The sequence below is a fragment of the Kogia breviceps genome, chromosome 7, assembly GCF_026419965.1.
Source record: "Kogia breviceps isolate mKogBre1 chromosome 7, mKogBre1 haplotype 1, whole genome shotgun sequence".
NCBI classification, from domain to species: domain Eukaryota; kingdom Metazoa; phylum Chordata; class Mammalia; order Artiodactyla; family Physeteridae; genus Kogia; species Kogia breviceps.
Window position 1 is genome coordinate 66,406,673 of NC_081316.1, and position 21,561 is coordinate 66,428,233.

At 52.3% G+C, this 21,561-nt stretch overlaps 2 protein-coding genes across 13 annotated transcripts in view; one reads left to right on the forward strand and one right to left on the reverse strand.

Moving 5' to 3' along the window:
• Positions 1–21,561, reverse strand: part of DNAJB13 (DnaJ heat shock protein family (Hsp40) member B13) — an 83,061-nt gene that overhangs the window by 45,182 nt on the left and 16,318 nt on the right. For 6 of the 12 annotated variants that reach the window (XR_010841410.1, XR_010841408.1, XR_010841407.1 and 3 more), the window contains exons 2-8: positions 19,805–19,908; positions 18,580–18,741; positions 15,216–15,373; positions 14,061–14,174; positions 12,850–12,963; positions 11,785–11,861; positions 1,377–1,436 (exon numbers count right to left, since the gene is read on the reverse strand). Coding sequence is in view for 7 of the 12 variants with exons in the window: in XM_067038540.1 (XP_066894641.1) it covers positions 1,377–1,436; positions 11,785–11,861; positions 12,850–12,963; positions 14,061–14,174; positions 15,216–15,373; positions 18,580–18,741; positions 19,805–19,908 (789 nt within the window). In the remaining 5 variants the exon portion in view is untranslated. The other 6 variants (XR_010841411.1, XM_067038541.1, XM_067038536.1 and 3 more) reach the window with 5 other exon arrangements.
• On the forward strand, positions 204–7,512 carry UCP2 (uncoupling protein 2). Its single transcript, XM_059070854.2, has 8 exons — positions 204–887; positions 1,697–1,853; positions 4,265–4,485; positions 4,643–4,853; positions 5,832–6,026; positions 6,108–6,209; positions 6,542–6,722; positions 7,072–7,512. Exons 3-8 carry the CDS (start codon positions 4,360–4,362, stop codon positions 7,169–7,171), a joined length of 915 nt encoding a protein of 304 aa, XP_058926837.1. The 5' UTR covers positions 204–887; positions 1,697–1,853; positions 4,265–4,359; the 3' UTR covers positions 7,172–7,512.

A 21,561-nucleotide genomic window follows, 5' to 3' on the forward strand; every position in this document is an offset into this window, starting at 1 on the left:
CCTGAGAGCGACCCAGTCCCGGTTCACCGCCTACCATCCCTTTCTCATGCCGGGGCCTAGACACGCAGCAGGTCCACGCCCTGTTCGGCCTCCTCACTCGAGGGCCTCCTGACCATTGGCTCTTCTGTAAGTGGGGGCGAGAGCGTCACGCTTCGTGACCCCTCCCCGTCTTGAAGTCCCCGGGGAGCCCAGGACAAGACCCGGAGACAGCCGGAAACCCAGCCGCGCCCAACGGCCGTTGGCGGTGATCGGCCACCTGCTGCTGCAGCCCAGATTGGCTCCTTCCTCTGGCCCCACGGCTCCCTTAACTAATCGCAAGGGAGGCCGGTAGGGAGGCCCCGCCCCGCCGGGGCCTGCGCTGGCACCTGGGGAGAGCGGGCGGTTTGCGGAATCACGGGTGGCTGAGTTGGGACCAGCGGACTGCGACCCTGAAAGGAGAGAGTGCTCTTCAACCCGAGCCTCTGGGCGCTGTTAAACAGAGCCCTGGCTAGGGGCCAGAGGCGTGTACGACCCTGGGCAGCCTCTGCTGCTTTCCGGGAGTCAGTCTTGACATCTTCACAATGAAGTTGGCGGGGCGAGGGGTAACTCTATGGGGGAACGAAGGGGCAGACGCTGGGATCAGCTCCCGAAAATGGAAGTGGAGGAAGGCGCGGAGAAAACCCTGGGCGTGGCGGTCTCTGCGGAAATGCGGCAGCTAAAGGGCCTCCTCCCAGCCCTCGGAGCCCGCAGGCCCCGCCCCGTAGATCGAAGTCGCGCCGCACCCTCTGCCTTCCGCTCTGCAAGCCCGGCCGCGCCTTTGGATCGAGAACAGTCTGCTCTCCGTGGATGCGCGCTCCGCCCGCCGACAGACATATCTGCCAGTACTCGCTTGTTCTCCCTGCGGCCCGGTGAGCCCGGCCCCGGCCCGCCCCGCCCCAGCCCTGCGCCCTGCGCCCGCTATACCTGCCCTACTCCCGCTACCCCGGCGGAAGGGACCCGCGCGCCACCTTTAATTTCACTCCTCGCCTCCCACCCTGTTTTGTATTTTACCTTTTGTTGTTTATCTCTCTTCTTTCACTCTTTTCATGTCTTGCTTTTTTGTTCTTTACCTCTCGCGTTCAAATGGCTGTAATATAAGCCTTCACCCTTCCACTTCCTCTCCTCGGCCGGGGTGGGGGACCTTCAGCGAAGACCAGAATGACCTCTCCCACTCCAGGAGGCCCCAGGCCATTCCTGGGGCTCTTTCTGTTGGCAGGAGGCTTTGAGCTGCTTGATGCAGCCTCAGCAGGGCCTGCTTCAGCCCCTCTAACCTCCTTGCAGCCCCGCTGTTGTCCCTAGTTGACTCAGCGAGTCTCTGACCCATCATGACTCCCCCCCACCGCCCCACTCCCACTCACCAGAGTCTGCTGTGTTGCAGGACGCTTCTCCACAATACTGAGTTCCACTGAAGGAGAAATCTGCAACAGAGCAATGTGTGATACTAAGAGAGCAGACGGGGGAGGGAGGACTCCTGGGTTCATCCCCTCCTCCAGTGTGTGCACTTAATTAGTCCCCAGCTGCCCTGTGGGAAATGGACCCTGTTCCCTACCCTCACACCCCCCTGATAAGGATTGAGTGGGCTTATGTGCCTTGGACAGATGGCCCTTTCCTTGCTGGGGTGTGGTCCTTTAAGGTCCATTTCCCTTTCTAAACTCTCCTCCTTTGCCCTCACCTGCAGGACACATAGTATGACCATTAGGTGTTTCATCTCCCAGCCATTTTCTATGGAAAACCAAAGGGATCAGGCCGTGATAGCCACTGGCAGCTTTGAAGAATGGGATGCCTTTAGAGAAGCTTGATCTTGAAGGCCTCAGCGTGAGATCTAACAGAGCTGGGTAAGAGTCCATTCTAAGGGAGGGGTCTTCTACTGCCTCAGCCCTGTGGTCTGGGGGCAGGTTTAGCAGGACATTAACACAAATAACTAGCACCACCATCCCAGTAAAGTCACTCTTAGCGTTCACAAAGCACTTTCATATATCCCTGGTCTCGTTCTGGCCCTTAAGCTGACCTGACAATCCAAGGATGGTAATCCCCATTTTACAAAGGAGGATATTGAGGCCCAGGTGGGACAGTGATTAGCCCCAGGTCACCCTAGGATTCAGCAGCAGAGTTAGGACAGGAACCTATTGTTCTAACTACATATCGTTGACTCAAGCTTTTGACTATCCTTAAGATTGCAATTAGTAATCAAGTGAAACTGGTTATTTGCTGGGGATTGTAATATAGTTAACTCCTTCTCGTTAGGCCTTAGTTTAATCTTCTTAGTATGGTCTTTAGTACAGAGACCTTTGCCTTCATACCCATGCCTCTGAAGGACCTGACTTATGGCAAACCCAAGGCAACATTCAAAATGGCAACTTAGCCTTTGTACTTGTCTCTGAGGTGGGCAGGGGCTGGGCCTTATTCTTCTCTGGCCCTCACAACACGTTGCAACCCAGATCAAGGTTAGGCCATGATTGACTCATGTCATCATGTCTCTGATGCCCAGAGAAGGGAATGCCGTTTGCCTGAACCTTCTCAGAACTGTCACATTGTCATGAGAGAACTTCGGTGTTGGACCTCCTCGTGAAAGGCCTGGGGCTGAGAAAACAGCAGGAAAGAAATGAGCTGGGCACAGTGCAAAGCAAATAGCATAAGCTTTGGAGCCTGCAAACAGGACGCTTACTAAGTTCCCTGTTCTGAAACATGGAAGTAAGGGCAGCCACCTCACAGGGCTGCACTGACAAGTAAGTGAGCTAATAGAATGTGCCAGGCAGAGCGGGGAGGAAAGGTGTGGAGCACTTCCTGGGGAACGAGGATGTCAGGGCAGGGATGCTGGGGGTTCTGGAACACCTTCATCAACCCCTTCTGCTGCTTGAGTGCCAGTCTTCACTGAGCCTCCTGTGGGCCAGGCTCCAGGGAAGCATGAATAAGGCCAGGAACTGAGTGGTGAGTAGCCTTTAGACTTCCCTGTTTGCCCAGCCACCTGGGATGAGAAGCCCAGGAGGAAGAAGCCTGGTGAGCATTTTGTTTCCATGGGTCTGTGTGTTCACAACTGACTGCCACCACATCATTCCTCGGCTGGCCAGCTCTTTCCTCCTGGCCCCAGCAATGGGGGCAGCCAATTAGGTTAGGCTCAGAGCAGCCACTCCTATGTAGTGAAAGAAAGAAACTCGGGAGAGAAGTAGGTCACCCCGCTCCACTGGGGTGCTGGGCTCACTTCCTCCCAAGGCAGGGGAGGAAGGTGTTGTTCCAATTCTGAGAACAAAATGGAGGTTTTGGTTTCCTTTGTCACTATAGCTCTGACCTGCACTTCCACATCCCCACCTCTTATGAAGATGTGAATCCCTTTATATTATAGGAGGAGAGGAAACTGACCAGAGAGGGAATAGTTTTCCCTGTATTACACAGTAGGCCCAGGGTGGGGGTGGGTACAGCACCTATACACTTACTCTCAGCCCTGAGAATTGCTCAGTATCCTTCAAGGCCTAGCTAAATGCTACCTTTTCTAAGTCTTTTCTGATTACCCACCCTTTCTTCTCTCCCAGTGGAGTTGGATGTTCCCTCCTTTGCACTTTGAGACTATGTTCTGCAAGCCCCAAATGCAGCTTGAATCATCTGTCCATCTCCTGTGCCAGACAGTAAGCTCCCCTCTAGAGTAGATATTGTCTCCTACACCTCAGTGAGCCAGTGCTCAGCAAAGCAGACTCCTTGAAAGAGTGACTCTAGAGAGCCCAAGCTGTGTGCGGGCTGGTGAGGAAGAGAATTAGACTGAATTGAAGGAGCTGAATAGGTCTTGTTCACTCCTTTTCTTCTAGACTTAGTTCAAGACCCATAGGAACCTCTCCTGCTTAAGACATCCAGGACATAAGCCTTTGGGTTTGTGCCTGTCAGGTCTTGGTCTAGCTGAAACCTTTTCCCCACTTCTGTCTGCCCTCTAAACAGATCTGCAGAATCAGGAATGTGGGCATCAGTGAAATTTCTGCACCCAGCAGACAAAGGGCTGGGCCAGTGCCTGTTTGTGAAGTAGCACTAGGATAGCTGTGATCCAGACACTCCTTGTGGTGAAAGGGAGGACTTCTCAGGAATGAATTGCTTCTCCAGCCCCTGTTTGAGTGCCTGTGGAGCTCACTCCTATTTGCCCTCCAGGGGCAGTTCTGGGTCCTTGCTTAGGGAGGTGGTGCCATCAGGGAAAGTGGGGTGGGGTAGTGAGAAGGGGGTGTCTGGAGCTTCGGCTTCTGATGGACCTTCTCTCTCCTTGGCTTAGATTTCCAGCAGAGTTCCTCTGTCTTGTCTTGTTGCTGATTGAAGGTGCCCCCGTCTTTTTTCTTCATCTCCTGGGAGGTAGCAGGAATTGGCATTATGGTTGGGTTCAAGGCCACAGATATGCCCCCTACTGCCACTGTGAAGTTCCTGGGGGCTGGCACAGCTGCCTGCATTGCAGATCTCATCACCTTTCCCCTGGATACTGCTAAAGTCCGGCTACAGGTGAGGAGATGAAGCCTGGGGTTCTGATGGTGGCTAGTCTGCTCCCTCTCCAAGACACAGACTCCTCAAGAGCCAGTGGGGTTTTGGGGGGCTGTAAATTTTAGAGCATAGGGATGGAAGGAGGTGGCCAGGGCAACCACCTGCCTTGGCCTTGCAGATCCAAGGAGAAAGGCAGGGGCCAGTGCAGGCTGCGGCCAGTGCCCAGTACCGTGGGGTGCTGGGCACCATCCTGACCATAGTGCGCACCGAGGGCCCCCGCAGCCTCTACAAAGGGCTGGTCGCCGGCCTGCAGCGCCAGATGAGCTTCGCCTCCATCCGCATCGGCCTCTACGACTCTGTCAAGCAGTTCTACACCAAGGGCTCTGAGCGTGAGTGTGGAGCTGGGCCATAGGCCTCTTGGCCTCTTCTCAGTGATGGTTGATCCTCGTTGTTTTAGCTGCACAGTTCCTTTAGGCCCCAAGACCTCTAGGAGGAATTTCAGTTAAGAGGAACTGAGAACTAGAAGGGTCCCTGATTCTTCTAATGATTCCTGAACACCTGGGCTGTGCCAGGCTCCGAGTAGGGCATCATCTCATGACAGTCCTCACAACCACCTCGGGAGCAGGTGGTATCATCCCCGTGTTACAGATGAAGAGGCTGAGGCTTGCTCAGGCGGGAGGGACTTGGCCAAGGGCAGATAATTGGGAGCCAGAAAGAAAACACAATCAGGACTTGTGCCTCCAAGGCCAGCACTCTTCCATTTCACCTTCTCAGCATGCCATGCCCACCCTCCACTTTACACGTGAGGAAAATGAGAACCCAGATCAAAAGGTTGACTTTTCCCAAGATAACATGGCAGGGAGAAGTAGATCAGGGATGAGAACCCAAGTCCTATGAATCCCAGTCCTTGAGAAAAGCCACTTCTCTCGGAGCCTTTCATATTTGTCAAATGGAAATGATACTTGGGAATTCCCTGGCAGTCCAGTGGTTAGGACTTTCACTGCCAGGGCCCAGGTTTGATCCCTGGTCAGGAACTAAGATCCCAAAAGCCATGCAGCGCTGCCAAAAAAAAAAAAAAAGATTCTGATTTCTCAGGTCTGTTGAGTAGGTAAAATGAAGTGAATGAAAATGCTTTATGAAAGAAAGCATTAAGTCTCATTTTGTCCTGCTCCTCACTCTGTCCCAGTGCCCAGCACATAGTAGACACTCCTAGTGATATATTGTATGATGCAAAAAGTTCTTAGAGCAGAGCTAGTCTGAGTCTTATTACCGAAAGGTTACAGTGAAGACAGGAAATGACAGTGACGTGGTTTTGGTGAGGAGAGGTGGAAATGAGCTGGCAACTGACCCCCATGGTTCTCCCACAGATGCTGGCATCGGGAGCCACCTCCTGGCAGGCAGCACCACAGGTGCCTTGGCTGTGGCCGTGGCCCAGCCAACAGATGTGGTAAAGGTCCGATTCCAAGCGCAGGCCCGGGCTGGAGGTGGCTGGAGGTACCAAAGCACCATTGAGGCCTACAAGACCATTGCCCGAGAGGAAGGGTTTCGGGGACTCTGGAAAGGTGTGTACCAGGTGTTTTCCCTTCCCCACACTCCTCTTCCCCTATTCCTTGGTCTCACATAGGCACCCTTTCTTTCTGCAGGGACTTCTCCCAATGTCGCTCGTAATGCTATTGTCAACTGTGCTGAGCTGGTGACCTACGACCTCATCAAGGACACTCTCCTGAAGGCCAACCTAATGACAGGTGGGGTAGATGATGCTGCGTCTCACCTTTCCCCAAACCAGGAACCAGTGTGGGTCTGCCTGGAGACCACATCTTTTCATCACATTTCCCCTTTGCTTATGGAGTGAGTTTCTCTTTCACTGAATTGAAGCCAACTGGGGTGAAGTTTACACTTTGCACTTTGAGGCACTGAGGCTAGATTGGCAAAGTGACTCTCAGAGACACTGGGAGAGGTCCCAGCTGCAGTCTCTGTGTCTCTAAAACCATGAGACCTTAGCTACTTAAATCATCTCTTTCTTTCTGGAATTATGGTGTGAGGTGTCCTGACTGCTTCCCCTGCTCCTCCTTGGCAGATGACCTCCCTTGCCACTTCACTTCTGCTTTCGGAGCAGGCTTCTGCACCACCATCATCGCCTCCCCTGTGGATGTGGTCAAGACGAGATACATGAACTCTGCCCTATGCCAGTACCGCAGTGCTGGCCACTGCGCCCTCACCATGCTCCAGAAGGAGGGTCCCCAAGCCTTCTACAAAGGGTGAGCCTCTGATCCACCCCACTCAATTCTAGGCCTCCTGGCCACCTGTACCTATCACACAGGTGGGAGAGAACCACCCAGAACTGAGTGGTTGCTATGGCAACCACATGTCAAACTATTTCTGATCCTGGTCCTGGCATTCTCGTGCTCTTAACTCCTTCCTCTCAAGAGTTGTTATCATGCCTACTTTGTGGGTGTTAAAATGGAGACTCACAGGGGACTCTTGCTCACAGGCCACAGCTCCATTCCCTGGGCCCTCCCAGCTTCCTTTGGGACAGAGCATCTGTGTTGGATTGGATGCCAGGGCCCAGCACGGTGAAAGAGATGACCTTTGTTTTCTCCCCTCTAGGTTCATGCCCTCCTTTCTCCGATTGGGTTCCTGGAACGTGGTGATGTTCGTCACCTATGAGCAGCTAAAACGGGCCCTCATGGCTGCCTGTGCTTCCTAGGATGCTCCCTTTTGAGCCTCCCTTGCTGATCACCTCTGGCTTTGGCTGCAGCCTGGCCCTGCTTCCCTTTTCCTCCTCCCCTCATTCCCTTCCCTCTCTCCCCACCCCTTCCCTCTGCTCCCTTTCCCACCACCTCCCTTCCCTCTCCCCACATTTTCACCCCTCAGCTCCCCGTTGCCTCTCACAGTCCTGATGGAGTTGACCCCAGCTGACACTGTGAAGCCTGGCACCAGCCAGCATCTCAAGCCCTCAGTCCCTTGAGAAGTTCAGCCTGACTCTTCGTCCTGCCTCCTGCCCCTGAGCCCGACTAGCACGTCACCCATAAAACAAGCTCAACCTTGGCGTCTTCTCCTTCTCTCTGTTACCAGAGGTCTTGGTCTAATGGGCCCTTGTGGCACCTGGTAGGCAGGGGAGGAGCCACCTGACTTGGAAAGTGGGGGTGTGACCCATCTTCCTCCAGCAATCTGGGTGGAGGTCATCCGGTCTACTCTTTCCAGACCAGGTCAGGGCTGAGATGGCAAGTAAAGGAGCGGCCTGGAGTCAGCAGTGGCCTTGCTCTCTCGCCAGACCACTTGAGCTTTCACTCACCAGTGTCTGGTACTTCAGTACCTGCCTTTCCAACCCCCCAGCTGGCCCTGGGCCTGTTAATCTGCAAAATGAGTCTTCCTGTTTGCCCTGCTTCTCGTGTGCTGCTTGGAAGATTTAGAGGAACTTAGGAACCTTAGATGCTGTAGGCTTTTTTTTTTTTTTTTTTTTTTTTTTTGTGGTACGTGGGCCTCTCAGACTGTTGTGGCCTCTCCCATAGTGGAACACAGGCTCCGGACGCGCAGGCTCAGCGGCCATGGCTCACGGGCCCAGCCGCTCCGCAGCATATGGGATCTTCCCCGACCGGGGCACGAACCCGTGACCCCTGCATCGGCAGGCGGATTCTCAAGCACAAATGGGAAATCCACCTCCCCCAAGTTCCAGGCTTAGTGAGGGTAAGTCAGGTTGCTTCCCATCCTCCACAGTCATACCCTTGGGAGGCGGTATAACTGCATTGGGTGGGACAGGCTGTAGTGCAGACATCCAGCCTCAGCCCGAGTGTTTCCATTTAGAGTCTCACCCTCACCCCAGGCTAGAGATCCCAGAGGTGGTGACAAACCAGGTGTGTCAGCCTCCCTGTCCCTCTTCCTACCATCTGTCTCCAGTCAGGAAAGCAGGTGGGCAGGCCTACTTCTGTTTCAAGGGTTAGGGGACTCTGTGAGGTTCCAGAATCCCAAGGCATCTCGTGAAGGGCTGGGCCCTTAGAATTAAGCCATCCAGGCCCATTTTATAGATGTCTGAAGAAGCTAAAGGCTGAGACAGGTCATGCAGGCAAGGACACAGGAAATCAGCAGCTGAACTGGGACTAGGACTCAGATTCCTCCCTCCCCCTGTGCATTTTCCCCTAGGATCTGGGGTCCTTCAGGAATCCTGTTGGGCAGCTGTGGAGCCAAGCCCAGAGAACATGACCTTCCTGTTTAAGTCAGCTGGTGCTACTGTGCCTTCCCCACTGGTCAGAGCTGGAGGCTGGGCCCTTCAGTGCTTGGGCAAGGGGTCCAGGATATTAGGGTTGTAGGGAAGGAAAGAGGGCCCAGGATTCCTCACCTTTTTATTTTTATTGAAGTATAGTTGATTTACAACCTCACCTTACTTTTGAGCTGAGGTCTTATAGTCCCCAAGAGGGACAGGGTTGGGTGCCATGAGTCAAGCCGGGGTGAAGGTGGCAGGGAGTCAGCGTAAGTGGAGGACCCAGTCAGTGTGCTTAATGCACCTGAATTCTCACATTAATCCTCTGAGGCAGGATTTGTTTTGCACCAGAGGAGACTGAGGGGCAATTTGTTGCCTTAGGCATTGTCAGCTGCCTCATTCACCAGCCTTGTGTTTCGGACACTGGCATGGACATGAGGCCACCAGACTTCATCATGGTTCTAGGCATAACCCTGAGACAATGAGGGGCTGGGAAAGGTGGTAGGCACCACTGGACAGCATACCAGGAGGCCTCAACAACTCCTCAACCCTTAATGCCTATAAAATACCTGACTCACAAGGTAGCACTGAAGACCACACTGAGGTAATAACAACAATCTCATAAATGGGTCTCACAGGCCTGAGAGTCTCACCATGAGGAAGAGGTTAAGAGCAGGCCTTGCTGCTGCCCTAGAGGAGAGCTGGAGCACCAAAGTTTCACAAGGCAGGCCCTCACCCACTTGCTTGCTCTCAAAACGGCATCTACCATCACCTCTCCACCTGGGTCCTGCCTCAGGGCAGAGTCTGCTTCACTCCTGGTTTCCACAGTCCTGCAAGATAGGGATTGTAAATAGCCTCAGAGGTGAAGTGATTTGCCCACGGGTACACAGCTGGTTAAGTAGAACACCTGAGGTGCATCTAACTCCAAAGCCCCCATTCTTTAGTAAACCCTGGGTCAGACTCTCTCAAGGTCTGCTGCTTTCTCCCTGATGGTTTAAAAATGGCTGGCTGGTGCTACTGAGCCCCCATTTAAGAAAGAAACCTTAAGCTAATATGATTCTTTAAATGGTGGAATCCAAGCAATATGGATATTATGGGGCCCTTTCCTGGCACCTCTTTTTTTTTTCCTTTTGGGGGCGAGTGCTGCTCCGCACAGCTTGCAGGATCTTAGTTCCCTGACCAGAGATTGAACCTGGGCCCTCAGCAGTGAAAGTGCGGAATCCTAACCAGTGGACCACCAGGGAATTCCCTCTGGCACCTCTTAAGTCACTTCACAAAAGTGGCCACCCTCTCTGTCATAAGCTTGGATCTCTCCTAGCCCAAGTCCAGACTCAAGTGAAGGGCACCTCCCCTGGCACAGAAGAGGTAGGTGCGTGATGCACTGTCGATGGAAGGCAGGCTGGGGAAGCAAGTGTGGTCTGCAAAGGCCCAGCTGGGCTTGGAGGCTGGCACTCCCCCAGGCCACGTTGGTAGCAATGCTGTAACCCTGATAATCTAAGCAGTGAGTTCACTAAGCACTTTCACACCAATGAGCTGCCTGAGGAGGGTTATGGGTTCTGCCTTACTAACAAGATGGATAATAACATCCAAAGGGTCAGCGGCAGGATTGGGAGCAGAGCCCAGTTCTAAGACCCTGCCTAGAGGCAGCCCAGGCAAGGCAGAAACCAAAGCCATTTCCAGCACTTGTGTCCTTCGTGCTGCCTCTAATCTAAGCAGAGTGAGGCTGTGGGAAGTGGCCTTCAAGGTTCTGATGACCGCTTTGCCACTGAGCTCTGTGTGACCTGAGACAAGGAGGTCTCAGCCTGTCCCACCCAATGCAGTTATACCGCCTCCTAAGGGTATGACTGGAGGATGGGAAGCAACCTGACTTGCCCTCACTAAGCCTGGGACTTGGGGGAGGTGGATTTCCCATTTGTTCTCTTTGTGCTTTGCTTTCCTGAGTACAATGTGACTATATCACACTAGAAACTGCCCTTCCAAAGATCGTGTGTCATGAGAAATAGAGCTGGGGACCCTCAGAGACGATGCAGCATTGCCCCACGCTATCAAGGTGGGAGCACAGAGGCTCTGAAACCTCAGGGACCTGGCCAGGCTCACACAGCCAGGACAGGGTCCCAGGTCCTCAGCTTCTTGAGCCCTGCCCTTCCCTCTGCTCCACAAGGAGGGCTGTATGAAGCTCTTCTCCTTCCAACACACACTCTCTTGGGTGTAGCTGGAGGACAGGAAATAAAACTTTATTGTATCAGTTTAAAATCCCATGCCATCCGGTCCTCGTGTCATGCCTGTGCAGTGGGCTGGCTCTCATGCACACCCCGTGCTGGAGGTAGGGGTGGGGTCAGGCCTCTTCCCCCTGCTCCAGTCCCTAGCCCACCAGAGTTATGTCAGCAACGCCTGGCGCAGCATCTGCTTCTTCTGGGGTGTGAGGTGGGTGGGGAACTGGATGTCAAAGAAAATGAAGAGGTCCCCCTTCTTGGTGGGGTCCTCTGGCAACGGCATCCCCTCACTTGGCACCTTCTTGAAGTACTTGGGGCTGAGACGGGAAGATGAAAGAAGGGGGCTCAGAGGGCACCCCAGAGCAGCACACCTGCACATGCCCAGAAAACCTCAGGCGGGGCAGTCAGCACCTTCTAGAACCAGTGGGAGGGGAGAGGAGACTGGCTTGTTCCAGACAACTTGCTACCTGAAAACCATTTACACTGAGGCTCTGATGGTGGATTCCAGGAATCCCATTTTAGATGGGAAACAGGACAAGGAGCAGACCCTGGGTTGGGGTGGGGGAGTGCTGGGCTGCTGAGCTTGCCATGCAGAGGGGCTTGCTTGGAAGAGGGCTTAGGAGATGCAACTCAGAACTCTAGAACTTCTAGAGGATGAAGGCAACAAGGATTTCCCAACACAGGGGGCCTCTGGCCTCCACAATGGCTTCATGCAAGTTAGAAAAAGGCACTTCATTTGCAAAGTGAATGCGGCCTGCAGCTTGGCCAGAGAGGGGGCTGGATTTCAGTCTCTCTCACCGCTTTGTGCTGGGTACAACCTGAACAACTATACCAGGCCAGCCTGTCCAACACATCCTCTAAGGACCAGGCAGCCCTTCTGTGTATTGGGCCCCAAGCAGATGGACTCACTGGACGATGTCATTGATGGGGATGTTGAGCAGACGGTCATCTAGGGTCTTCACCTCCACGGTGCAGCAGGTCAGAGCCTAGGGGACATTAAGGCCAAAGGTGGGAGTGGGGGAGGTCCCCATGTCCATTCTCTTTAGAAGGCACTTTATGAGACTATTCAGTGCCAGGCCCTACACACTGGAGACAGAAGGATGTTCAAGGGCTAATAGATGAGTGAGCCAGGCTATTACCTGCCCTCAAGGAGTTCACAGTCTGGGAGATAAGAGTGATGTTGATACATGTTGTGACAGAGGGAAGTAAAGGGGTCGGTGGGAGCCAAGGTGGCAGGTCCACCAAACCATTCTGGGGTGGGGCAGGAGGGCTCCATAGTGCTGGTAGCAGTTGATGAGGCCCTTAAAGGGTGAGGAGGAGCCTATCAGTTAGAGAAGGTGGGCAGACAGCACCCCAGGCAGAGGGCCCAGCATAAGCAAGAGAAGGAGGGTGTGAAAAAGAATGCACCCAATGGTCAGGAGCTCTAAGTGGCAGTGCCTGGAGTGCAGGGGATGAGATCAGCAGGGGCCAGACAGCAGAGGGCCTTGAATGCCCTGCAAAGATGTTTAGACAGGAGTGTGGCAAGGTCAGATGACTTTGCGGAAAGACCCTGGTGGGGAAGTGCCTGAAGGAGATGAGAAGAAAGGCAGGAAGGCCACTGAGAGGGCTGCTGCACACACCCAGATGCACAGACCTGGACAGTGAGGCTGAACAGAAGTGAACCAAGTGGAAAGAGATTTGGAGGTGGAATTAACAGGACTTAGTGCCTGACCGCAGGTGGGGTTGGGGAGGGGCGGCAAAGTCTAGGCTGGTGCCCAATTTCTTGCTTGGGTTGTGAGAGTGCAGAGGGGCCACTCACACTCAGGAGTGAAGACAGCCACAAAGATTTTGTGTGGCACTTATCATGTTCTGAAGGCCTGCGCCATGCACCAGGGGGAGAGGGGAGTGAGGCCTGCTTGCCTCGGGGCCTCCCACGGGGTGGGGGGGCCTCACTCTGATCTGCCCACCCCTTGTTCCTCCACTTTGCCCACTCACCTTGCCCAAGGGGATGGAGTTCACAAAAAAGAGGTTGTCGTTCTCCCTGCGGAAGCGAGGGTGTAGCTTCTCCTTTATGATGAAGATGACGTCAGCTGGGATGATGTTGGGACCCTGGGCACAGGGTGAGCCAAGGGATGACAAGGCCTAATTGGCTGTGTGACTTTGGCCAAGTTTCTGCCTCTATTGTCCCCATGTCTTCCTCTGAACAATGAGGAGATTAGACCAGGTTTTCTGGAAGGGCCTTTCCAGTCTGGCTTCAGAGCCTCTCCTCTGAGAAGCCTACCCCAAAGAATCCTGCTCTACTCCCATTACTGTCCTCTACTGAGCAGCCCAAGTAGACGTACGCAGCTGGAGGGCAGAACACTGTACGGGGGACAGAGAACTGCCTGCAAGTCTATCCTGCCAAGCTTCATTAAGTTCCAGAACTCTGCTGGGTCTCTTCTGGGCACTGGGGACAGAGGGATCAGACTGGCCACCCCCACAAGGGCTTCCAGTCTAGTGGAGGAAACAGGCACACAGTGAATCCTCAGCAGCCTCAAGAATGTGATAAAGGGAACCCAGAGGCGGGAGCTCAGAGAGGTGCTGACCCAGAGAGGAGGTCAGGGAAGGATGCCCAGAGCACTGGAGCTGGGTCTTGAAGTGGGTTTTTCGAAAGTAGGTGTTTCATAAGTGAGAAAGGGGGCAAGAAGTACAGGCAGAGGAATTCATCACTCTGGCTCCAAAGACACCATCATCCTGCCTCTTCTCAGGACTTGAGGATTCGGCATGCCTTGGACAATAATTTTATATTTTTATTTAAGTAAGTATTTAATTTAAAATTATTATAAATAAATGGTTTCTGTGTAGCTCCTATAGTTGGGCTTTACTCAGAGAAACACTAAAGAAAATCAGGAAGAACACTGAAGTTAGGACTGGATTCTCCTTTCAGCTCTGGTGCTCTTGCCCAGGGAAAGTCCCTTCCCTCTCTAGGCCTCAGTTTCTCACTCTGCAAAATGGGGAGAAACCCTGGGCTACCCAATCCCCAAGGCATTGTGTGAGGCTCTGTCCCTCGGAAGGGACATTAGGGATCAGCTCACCCACGCTGCAGACCGGTCTCCCTTCCAGACCAGGGCTTATAGGGACAAGAAAAAGCATTGCCTCCTTCCCCCTCAGTCTTCCCACCACATGAACCCAAGTGACTGTCCCTAGGCAGCTTCCCTTCTTCTCACCTGGTCCCCTTCCTTCTCGAAGGTGATACGTGTGCCCTGCCTCCAACCAGGCTTCACGTCAATTGTGAGGATCTTGTCCTTGATGGTAGAGGAGTACCCATCCTCGTTCAGCACCTGTAGTGAGATGACAGGGGAGGGAGATTTGCTCAGGATTTTCCCAGCTGGCCTTTACATACATGAGGGATGCTCCACAGAATCTGTGCTCAGCTCAGTTCTCTAGCAATGGGGATAACTTGCCCTGAGCCATCCCCACTCCCACCCTATTCCACTGGAACCAAGAGCTTATGATTCCAGGATGGCAGGGCGTGTCATGGGGTTAGAGCCTGAGGTGCCAAGCAGTCACCATGAGTTGATCAAGGCCACAACTCCAGCCCTAGAAATTACGTGGCCCTGGCTTCTAACAGACACACAGTGAACACGCACTCACTTCCTCTCCCACCCCGGAGGCTTTGGCCCTGAGCCTCTGGCAGGTCTCTTAATCCCGAAGGGAGAAAGACCACAGAGGGCAACATATCTCAGCCTCACCCAAAGCATTCCTCTGTTATGTCATCCATCTATGCTCCAATCATGTACCCAGATGGGTGCCATCTGTGGAAAGCATGGCTACAGCTGGCATCTCCTCTGTTGGGCAAAGGTGTGAGGTGACCTTGCTCATGTGCCTAGCACAGGGCTGGGCCATGGGACAGGGCCAATTCAGGGTCTGGACCCTGGGGCACCAAGGGTCTTCTTCAACCAGTCCCCTTGGGAACTGTCCCCCAACCCACCCCCCATGCCCACAGAGCTCCTTCTTACTCATGAGGCAGACACCCAGATGAAACCCAGAGGGTATGGTCTGGTAATGCCCAGAGAGCAGAATTCACAGGAGATTCCTCCCACCCAGACCCCTCCCTCTTCCCTCAGGGATGGGGCTGAACTGAGAAGAACAGAAAGAGCTCCTCCCAGTTAGAAGCACACAGAGGGGATTCCTGCACTAGGAAAGAACCAGGCTAATACTCTCAATTTTCCCTTTCAAACTTCAGATTTTAGAATTCTACTATCTCCAAATCTAAGATTCCATGATTCTGTGAGAGACCATACCTGAGGTCTCCAGTTAGGGTCAGGGAGGAGGTGACCAGTAGGGTTGGAGGGGATAAAAGTTGGCTCCCAAGTACTGACCCTTCGGGAGATCTTAATTTTCTTGGTGCAGCCAAAGAATAAGTCCTCCAGGGACAGGTAGAGGTCTCGTTCGACTGGGGGGTCCTGTTTCTTGACCCCTCGGCCCCGGAGTCCCCCAAAGTTCAAGTCCACTTCATTTCCTTCTGCATCAAAAAACTCTGCAGGAGGTGGGGAGAGGTGAGGAGTAGGAGAAATTGTGTCCAGAAACTCGTATTCATAGACAATCCCCCCACCTCTTCAGTCCCCAAGTGTAATACCTAGACTCCCATTCCCACCTCGCAGACTCAGCTGTCCTTGTAATAGGGAAGAACCTTTATATTCTATTACAAGTTAATCACTAAATGGATGCTACCTATAAGCTTAAATTATATGCAATGACCCATCTCTGGGAACCCTACCTCCTAGGTAATGAGCATTAAGCTAAAATACCCTTGTTTAGCTCACAGGAAACATCCTGACCAGGCTCACCTGTGAATGACTGCAGGAAGGAAGAAATTAACACCTCCCCTCCTGAGGCTGACCGGAGCTAGGAAATGTGACTTTACCCACCCCGCCTCCCCTTTTGGTACAAAGGAAGCCTGAATTCTAACTCAGGCAAGATGGTTCTTTGGGACATGAGTCCACATCTTCTTGGTTTGCTGGCTTTTCAAATATAGTCGCTATTCCTTGCCCCCAACAACTCATCTCTCAATTTATTGGCTTGTCCTGCAGCGAGCAGTAGAAGCTTGGACTCAGTAACATCCTCAACTGTAGACCCAAGGATTACCATCTCTTGATGCCCTCTACTGCTTCATCCCCCACTTTGGACTCCCTTCACCCACATTTCCCTACCTCCCTCCCCCACCCCACCCCTTCCTCTGGGGAAGTGCTCCTCAACTCTGGCTGCCTCAGAGGAGAGAGGAGTGTCCTCTGGTGGCAGTGGCTGGTAGTGCCAGAAATGATGTGCTGTTAGCTTTTGTGGAGGCGAGTCACAACATGCCAGTCCTCCCTACCCTTCCCCAGGCTCCATTGTCCTCCCTGTTCAGCCCAGCCCAAGACCACTAGAGACCCCAGACTCAAATTCCTATGAAGTCAGCAGCTGAGATGGGGAGAGACAGGGTTAATCCCTAACAAATTAGAGATGTCACCAACATGTCCCCAAACTCCTCTTTCCTCAAATTCTTCTAGCCCTACCCAGCTCTACACCCATAACCCCTCTTGCTGCCCCACCTTCCATCCTAGTGCAAAGAGCCCCTGCCCTTGAGGTGCACTGCAATTGTCCGGGCTTCAGTTTCTCAGTCTGTGGGATAGGGTAACATGCTTGACCTGCCTTCCACCATTAGGATCAGATAACAAGATGATGATGAACTAAAACTAGCTCAGAGGGACCTCCCTGGTGGTTCAGTGGCTAAGACTTTGCCTTGCAATGCAGGGGGTGCCAGTTTGATCCATGGTCGGGAAGCTAAGATCCCACGTGCCTCACAACCAAAGAAACCAAAACACAAAACAGAAGCAATATTGTAACAAATTCAATAAAGACTTTAAAAATGGTCCACATCAAAGAAGAATCTTAAAAAAAAATAACTAAACCCAAAACTCGCTGAGAGCTTACTACGCGTCAGGTGCTATTCTCAACTCTTTGCGATATTATCTTATTGGCCCAGAGAGGTCAATCAAAATGCTGACAGTCCCACAGCTAGTGGTATTAGAGTTGGGATGTGAACCCAGGAGGATTTGACTACAGAACCTGTGCCCTTAACCACTATGCTTAATGAAGGCCTTTGTAAACTGCAGGGGTCACTATCATAATTAAGATTTTCTGTACTCTGCCCCTCCTGGTTAGTGTCACAAAAAGAACTTTGCAGGCTAGAATGACCTTAGGCTAGGGAGGGCAAGGTGGTATCACACTCTGTCCCCTTAAGATGTGATGAGTCATCGACACAGATGTAGAGAACAAACATATGGACACCAAGGGGGAAAAGTGGTGGGTGGTGGTGGTGTGATGAATTGGGAGATTGGGATTGACATATATATGCTAATATGTATAAAACAGATAACTAATAAGAACCTGTTGTATAAAAAATAAAATAAAATTCAAAAATTCCAAAAAAAAAAAAAAGATGTGATGGGTCATCAAGAGGCCTGTGAATTACCGGGTCCCCTCTTGCACGGTTGAATTCATTTGTTCTCCCAGGACCTATGGTGTGCCAGGTCTCAGACACCCCAAAAGCCAGGTCACAGGAAGCCAAGCCCCTCAATTCTGCAGGGAGATGGGACACAAGAACCCCTAGGTTGAAGCACTATAGCAGTATAACTCCTGGGCACTGCATGAGGGACCCCCATACCATGAATTTGACCTTCCCTAATGAGCAATGCCCCTGTAAGCTCTGGTTTTGCTCCTCTGAACAGCTTCTTCTCCATGCACCTATCCCTGGGAGAGATAGGCCCGTTGTATGGCATTTTTCTGACTCCAAAGCCCATTTTCATAAAGATCATCTCATTTGATAATGACCTGTGAGGAACTGGCTGTTTAACAATGAGAAAGCTGAGGTTTCAGAGAGGTGAAGAGGTTTGTCCAGAATCACACGGCTCATAAGCCGTGGTGCATGGATTTGAAACAGGCCCTCTGACTCCAAGTCCCTTGCTTTTCCAGTTTCACCTGGAGTTTATAAACTCAGCTTCCTCTGGCAAACAGGTGCAGGCAATGCACAGTAGGAGGGGCCTCTGAGCAGGCTGTAGCCCACTTAACATATCAATGTGGAGAAGAGGAAGAGGAAACCTTTGAAATGCAGACAAGCTGTAGTATAGCCAGGGAGAAGGGGCTGGGGGAGCCAGGCAATGAAAATCTAGACTCTGTGAGTTGCTTAACTGGAGCCAGGAAGGAAGACAGGTCTAAAGGTGAGCTGTCCTTGCATGATGATTCAGAGCCTTGGAAATCAACTCTTTGTCAGTTTGCCTCAAACCTGGGATCATTCACACATCCATCCCTGTATTCATCTCACTAACACACGCTTGTACGTTGAAATCTTATGCAGCCATTAAAATGAATAAAGTAGATCTATTTATAATATAATGTATAATAAGATAATCTCCAAGATATAAGTGAAAAAAAATCAGTGTATATAATGTGGTCCCATTTCCTTAACAAAATAAAAGGCTATGTAAATATAAATATAAGCTCATAAATCCATAGAATATTTCTGGAAGGATACAAACACTGTTAACAGTGAGTGGCTGCTTCTGGGGAAGGAATGGAGGACTGGAATTTCTTTTACAATAATTTTTTTTTTTTTTTTACCATGGACTAACAAAACTACTCAGAGAAAAGCATCTTCTATAGCTATGTCCTTCCCAGTAAGGCAAAGGGGCAGGCAGGACCTCTTACCATTAAAGGGGTTATCTCCCCCGAAGAACTCATGGAAAACCTTTTCCGGGTTGCCGTGGAAGACGTAACCAGTTGTCCATGGGGTCTGCGATCCAAACTCCAGAGGAATTCCGCCCTTCAGGCCTTCCTCTCCGAACTTGTCATAGATGCCTCTTTTCACAGCTGTGGATATGTGTCACCTTGAGGAGGGATCCAGCATAGGGGCTAAGAGAGCTGGAGGGCTGGGAAGCAGGATATGGGGCAGAGAGGAAGGGGCGGGGTGAAAACAGCCTTATTTCTAAGGTGCCTGCTGTCTGGCAGTCTTTGGAGGGAGACTCTAGTAGTTAGGGATTTCATTTCATCTTGGGTGGACCTAGGTATGATCCCATAGCCCAGAGGAGAAATGACAAAGACTGAAACTTGCTGGGGGAGGGGTGGGGATTGGAGAAGACAGTGAGAGACTGAGGGTCAGGTTATCATCCTGGGGTTTGGCTTAACTCAGTCATCACAGCTACTGTCTTTTGTGGGGTAAATAGAATCCTAGAGCCTTGAGATTGTAGGATGTAAGAATTCTAGAGCTTCCAAATTCTAGAGCTTTGAAATCTTAGAGTCTGAAGTCCTGAAAACTTGGGGCTGGAGAAACATTAGTGATCTTCTGGCCATTCTTCTGCACAGCATCCATGATTACAGTCTCCAGGGCAAGCCCTTCGGGAACCCATGTGGGCACTGCCTCGGGCAGGGGCAGGGGATCTCTTTCCCTAGGCTTCAGTTTTCCATAGGAGATAGATTTCCTAATCACAGACCCCTCTCTGTCCCTTTGTACATATGCTGTCCTTGGGGAGATGGAGATTTAGCTTCTTGGTAATCAGGGAATAACTGGGCATGTCTGCCTCAGCCTTAGCCTTCTTTCCTGGGCAGCAAGCATCTCACTCTGCAGTCTTGCAGGGGATGGGTGGGGCATGAGGCATGTGGCGGGGGGGCTGCCCAAGGTCCTGCACTGAGACTAGGGGAGCACATCAGCCTAATCTGGGGGCTCTCCACACCACGTCCTCCACCTTAGCATGTGTCTACGGAGAAAGGCAGTTATGTTTTCTTTCTCAATTTGTTTAGATTCTGGGCAGGGAAGAGGAATGCTTACTCTCTGTTGGGCCCCCTCAGAAAGCCCAACACTCAGAGACGTGAGGATGATGTTAACAGAGACGCGGGACAGAGGAGCCGCCCTCCACGCTCAGTCCCAATCACTCACGGTCGCTCAGCACATCGTAGGCCTCTGCTATTTGCCTGAATGCCTCCGCTGCGGACGGCTCAGTGGACCTCAACGGGTGGTTCTTAAGGGCAAGTTTCCGGTACCTAGAGCAAGGAGGGTTAATATCCTGAGGCACAGACCAAGGTTCAGAGCTGGCTCTGCTGTCTGCTGCCTGGTGGTCTCTCGGAGCTTTGATGTTCCAGCTATAAATCAGGGCTGTGGTGGCCAGGGAAGCACATCACTCAGATCCCCTGGAAGAGAACCCAGTGTCGGGAGCATGGATGACTGACAGTCCCAGTAGCTGCCCCACTGGCCACTGGTGCTGAGGCTGCACTGGCCCCAAGCTGCTCCCAACCTATGCCTATGCTTGTTGGGGTATCAGTGCTGGGCCAGCCCTACAGGACCCAGGCCTCCTCCAATGCCCAACCTCTGCTTGAGGCCTCCCCATCAGCCTGGCTGAGATTTTCTCTGGACGACGCCACAGCCCTCCCTACCCAGCCCTTCCTTCCCTCTTGCCTTTCACAAGCATCAGACCTGCACTACGGTCTGAAGGCTCCCCGGCACATTCCTAGTCCCGCTTCATCCTCACAGTTGTTTCCCTCAAACATTTCTTGCACATCTAATTCTGTCTTGGTGTCTGAACTGACACACAGGCTTCTTGGGAAGATTAGATAAAATAAGGTGTCAGAGGGCCTGGTACAGAAAGGCACTCAGCACAGATCAGGTCGTCTCGCTGTCTCCCTCTCTGTGCTCATTCGTTCCCCTATTTCTTATTTATTTATTTGTTTGTTTGTTTATTTATTTGCCTGTGTCAGGCAGGTCTTAGTTGTGGTATGTGGGATCTTCGCTGTGGCATGCAGGATCTTTTGTTGCGGTGCTCAGGTTTCTCTCTAGTTGTGGCGTGCGGGCTCAGCAGTTGCAGCACGTGGGCTTAATTGCCTTGCAGCATGTGGGATCTTAGTTCCCCGACCAGGGATCGAACCCACGTCCCCTGCATTAGAAGGTGGATTCTTAACCACTGGACCACCAGGGAAGTCCCTCTTTCCCCCATCTGCCCAACCCCACCACACAGGGATGCCACACCTGCAGCATCTGGGGATCTGTATCATTACATCCCAGGAGGAAAGACATCGCAGGAGCTGGTGATTTGTGGAGAGTTTAATAATGCACCACACACCAAGGTGTGAGAGGTGGGGCAGGAAACCACAAGGGACAGCACAGTTCCTTGAGGCTACAAGTCCTGAGGTGCCCTGACCACCCATGAGCCTGTAGCAGTGAGGGGAAGGAGAGGTTACTGAAATCCCACAGGAGAGAGTGTGTGGACAGGGCCTTGGTAAAAGCTGTGATCTTTGATTCAGGGCCATAGCCAACCTGAACAGATCCCATAAGAAGGGAGATGGAAATAAATACCCCTGCCCCACTCTCCTCCCTCCCAATCTCCTGCCTTGTGCTCCTTTTGCAGGATGCATCTGGAAGCCTGAGGGCCAGGAGGTCTACTGATGCAGTTCATATGGGCCAGTCTCCCAGAGCAGAGAGCAGGGTGCAGAAAGGTGGGGTGGAGGTCTGCAGGAGCAAAAGGAGGGCATCCGCACAGCCTCCTCAGTTACTCAGTACACATGTGGTCCCACACACGGTCTGCCGGGTCACAGGGCGTCTCTTCAGCCCTGCTCATACCTTCCATGCTGGTGACCCCAGAGTTCTGCCGTGCTTCTTACTCCACTCCACACACACTCCATGGACAAGCTCAGCCGGCTGAC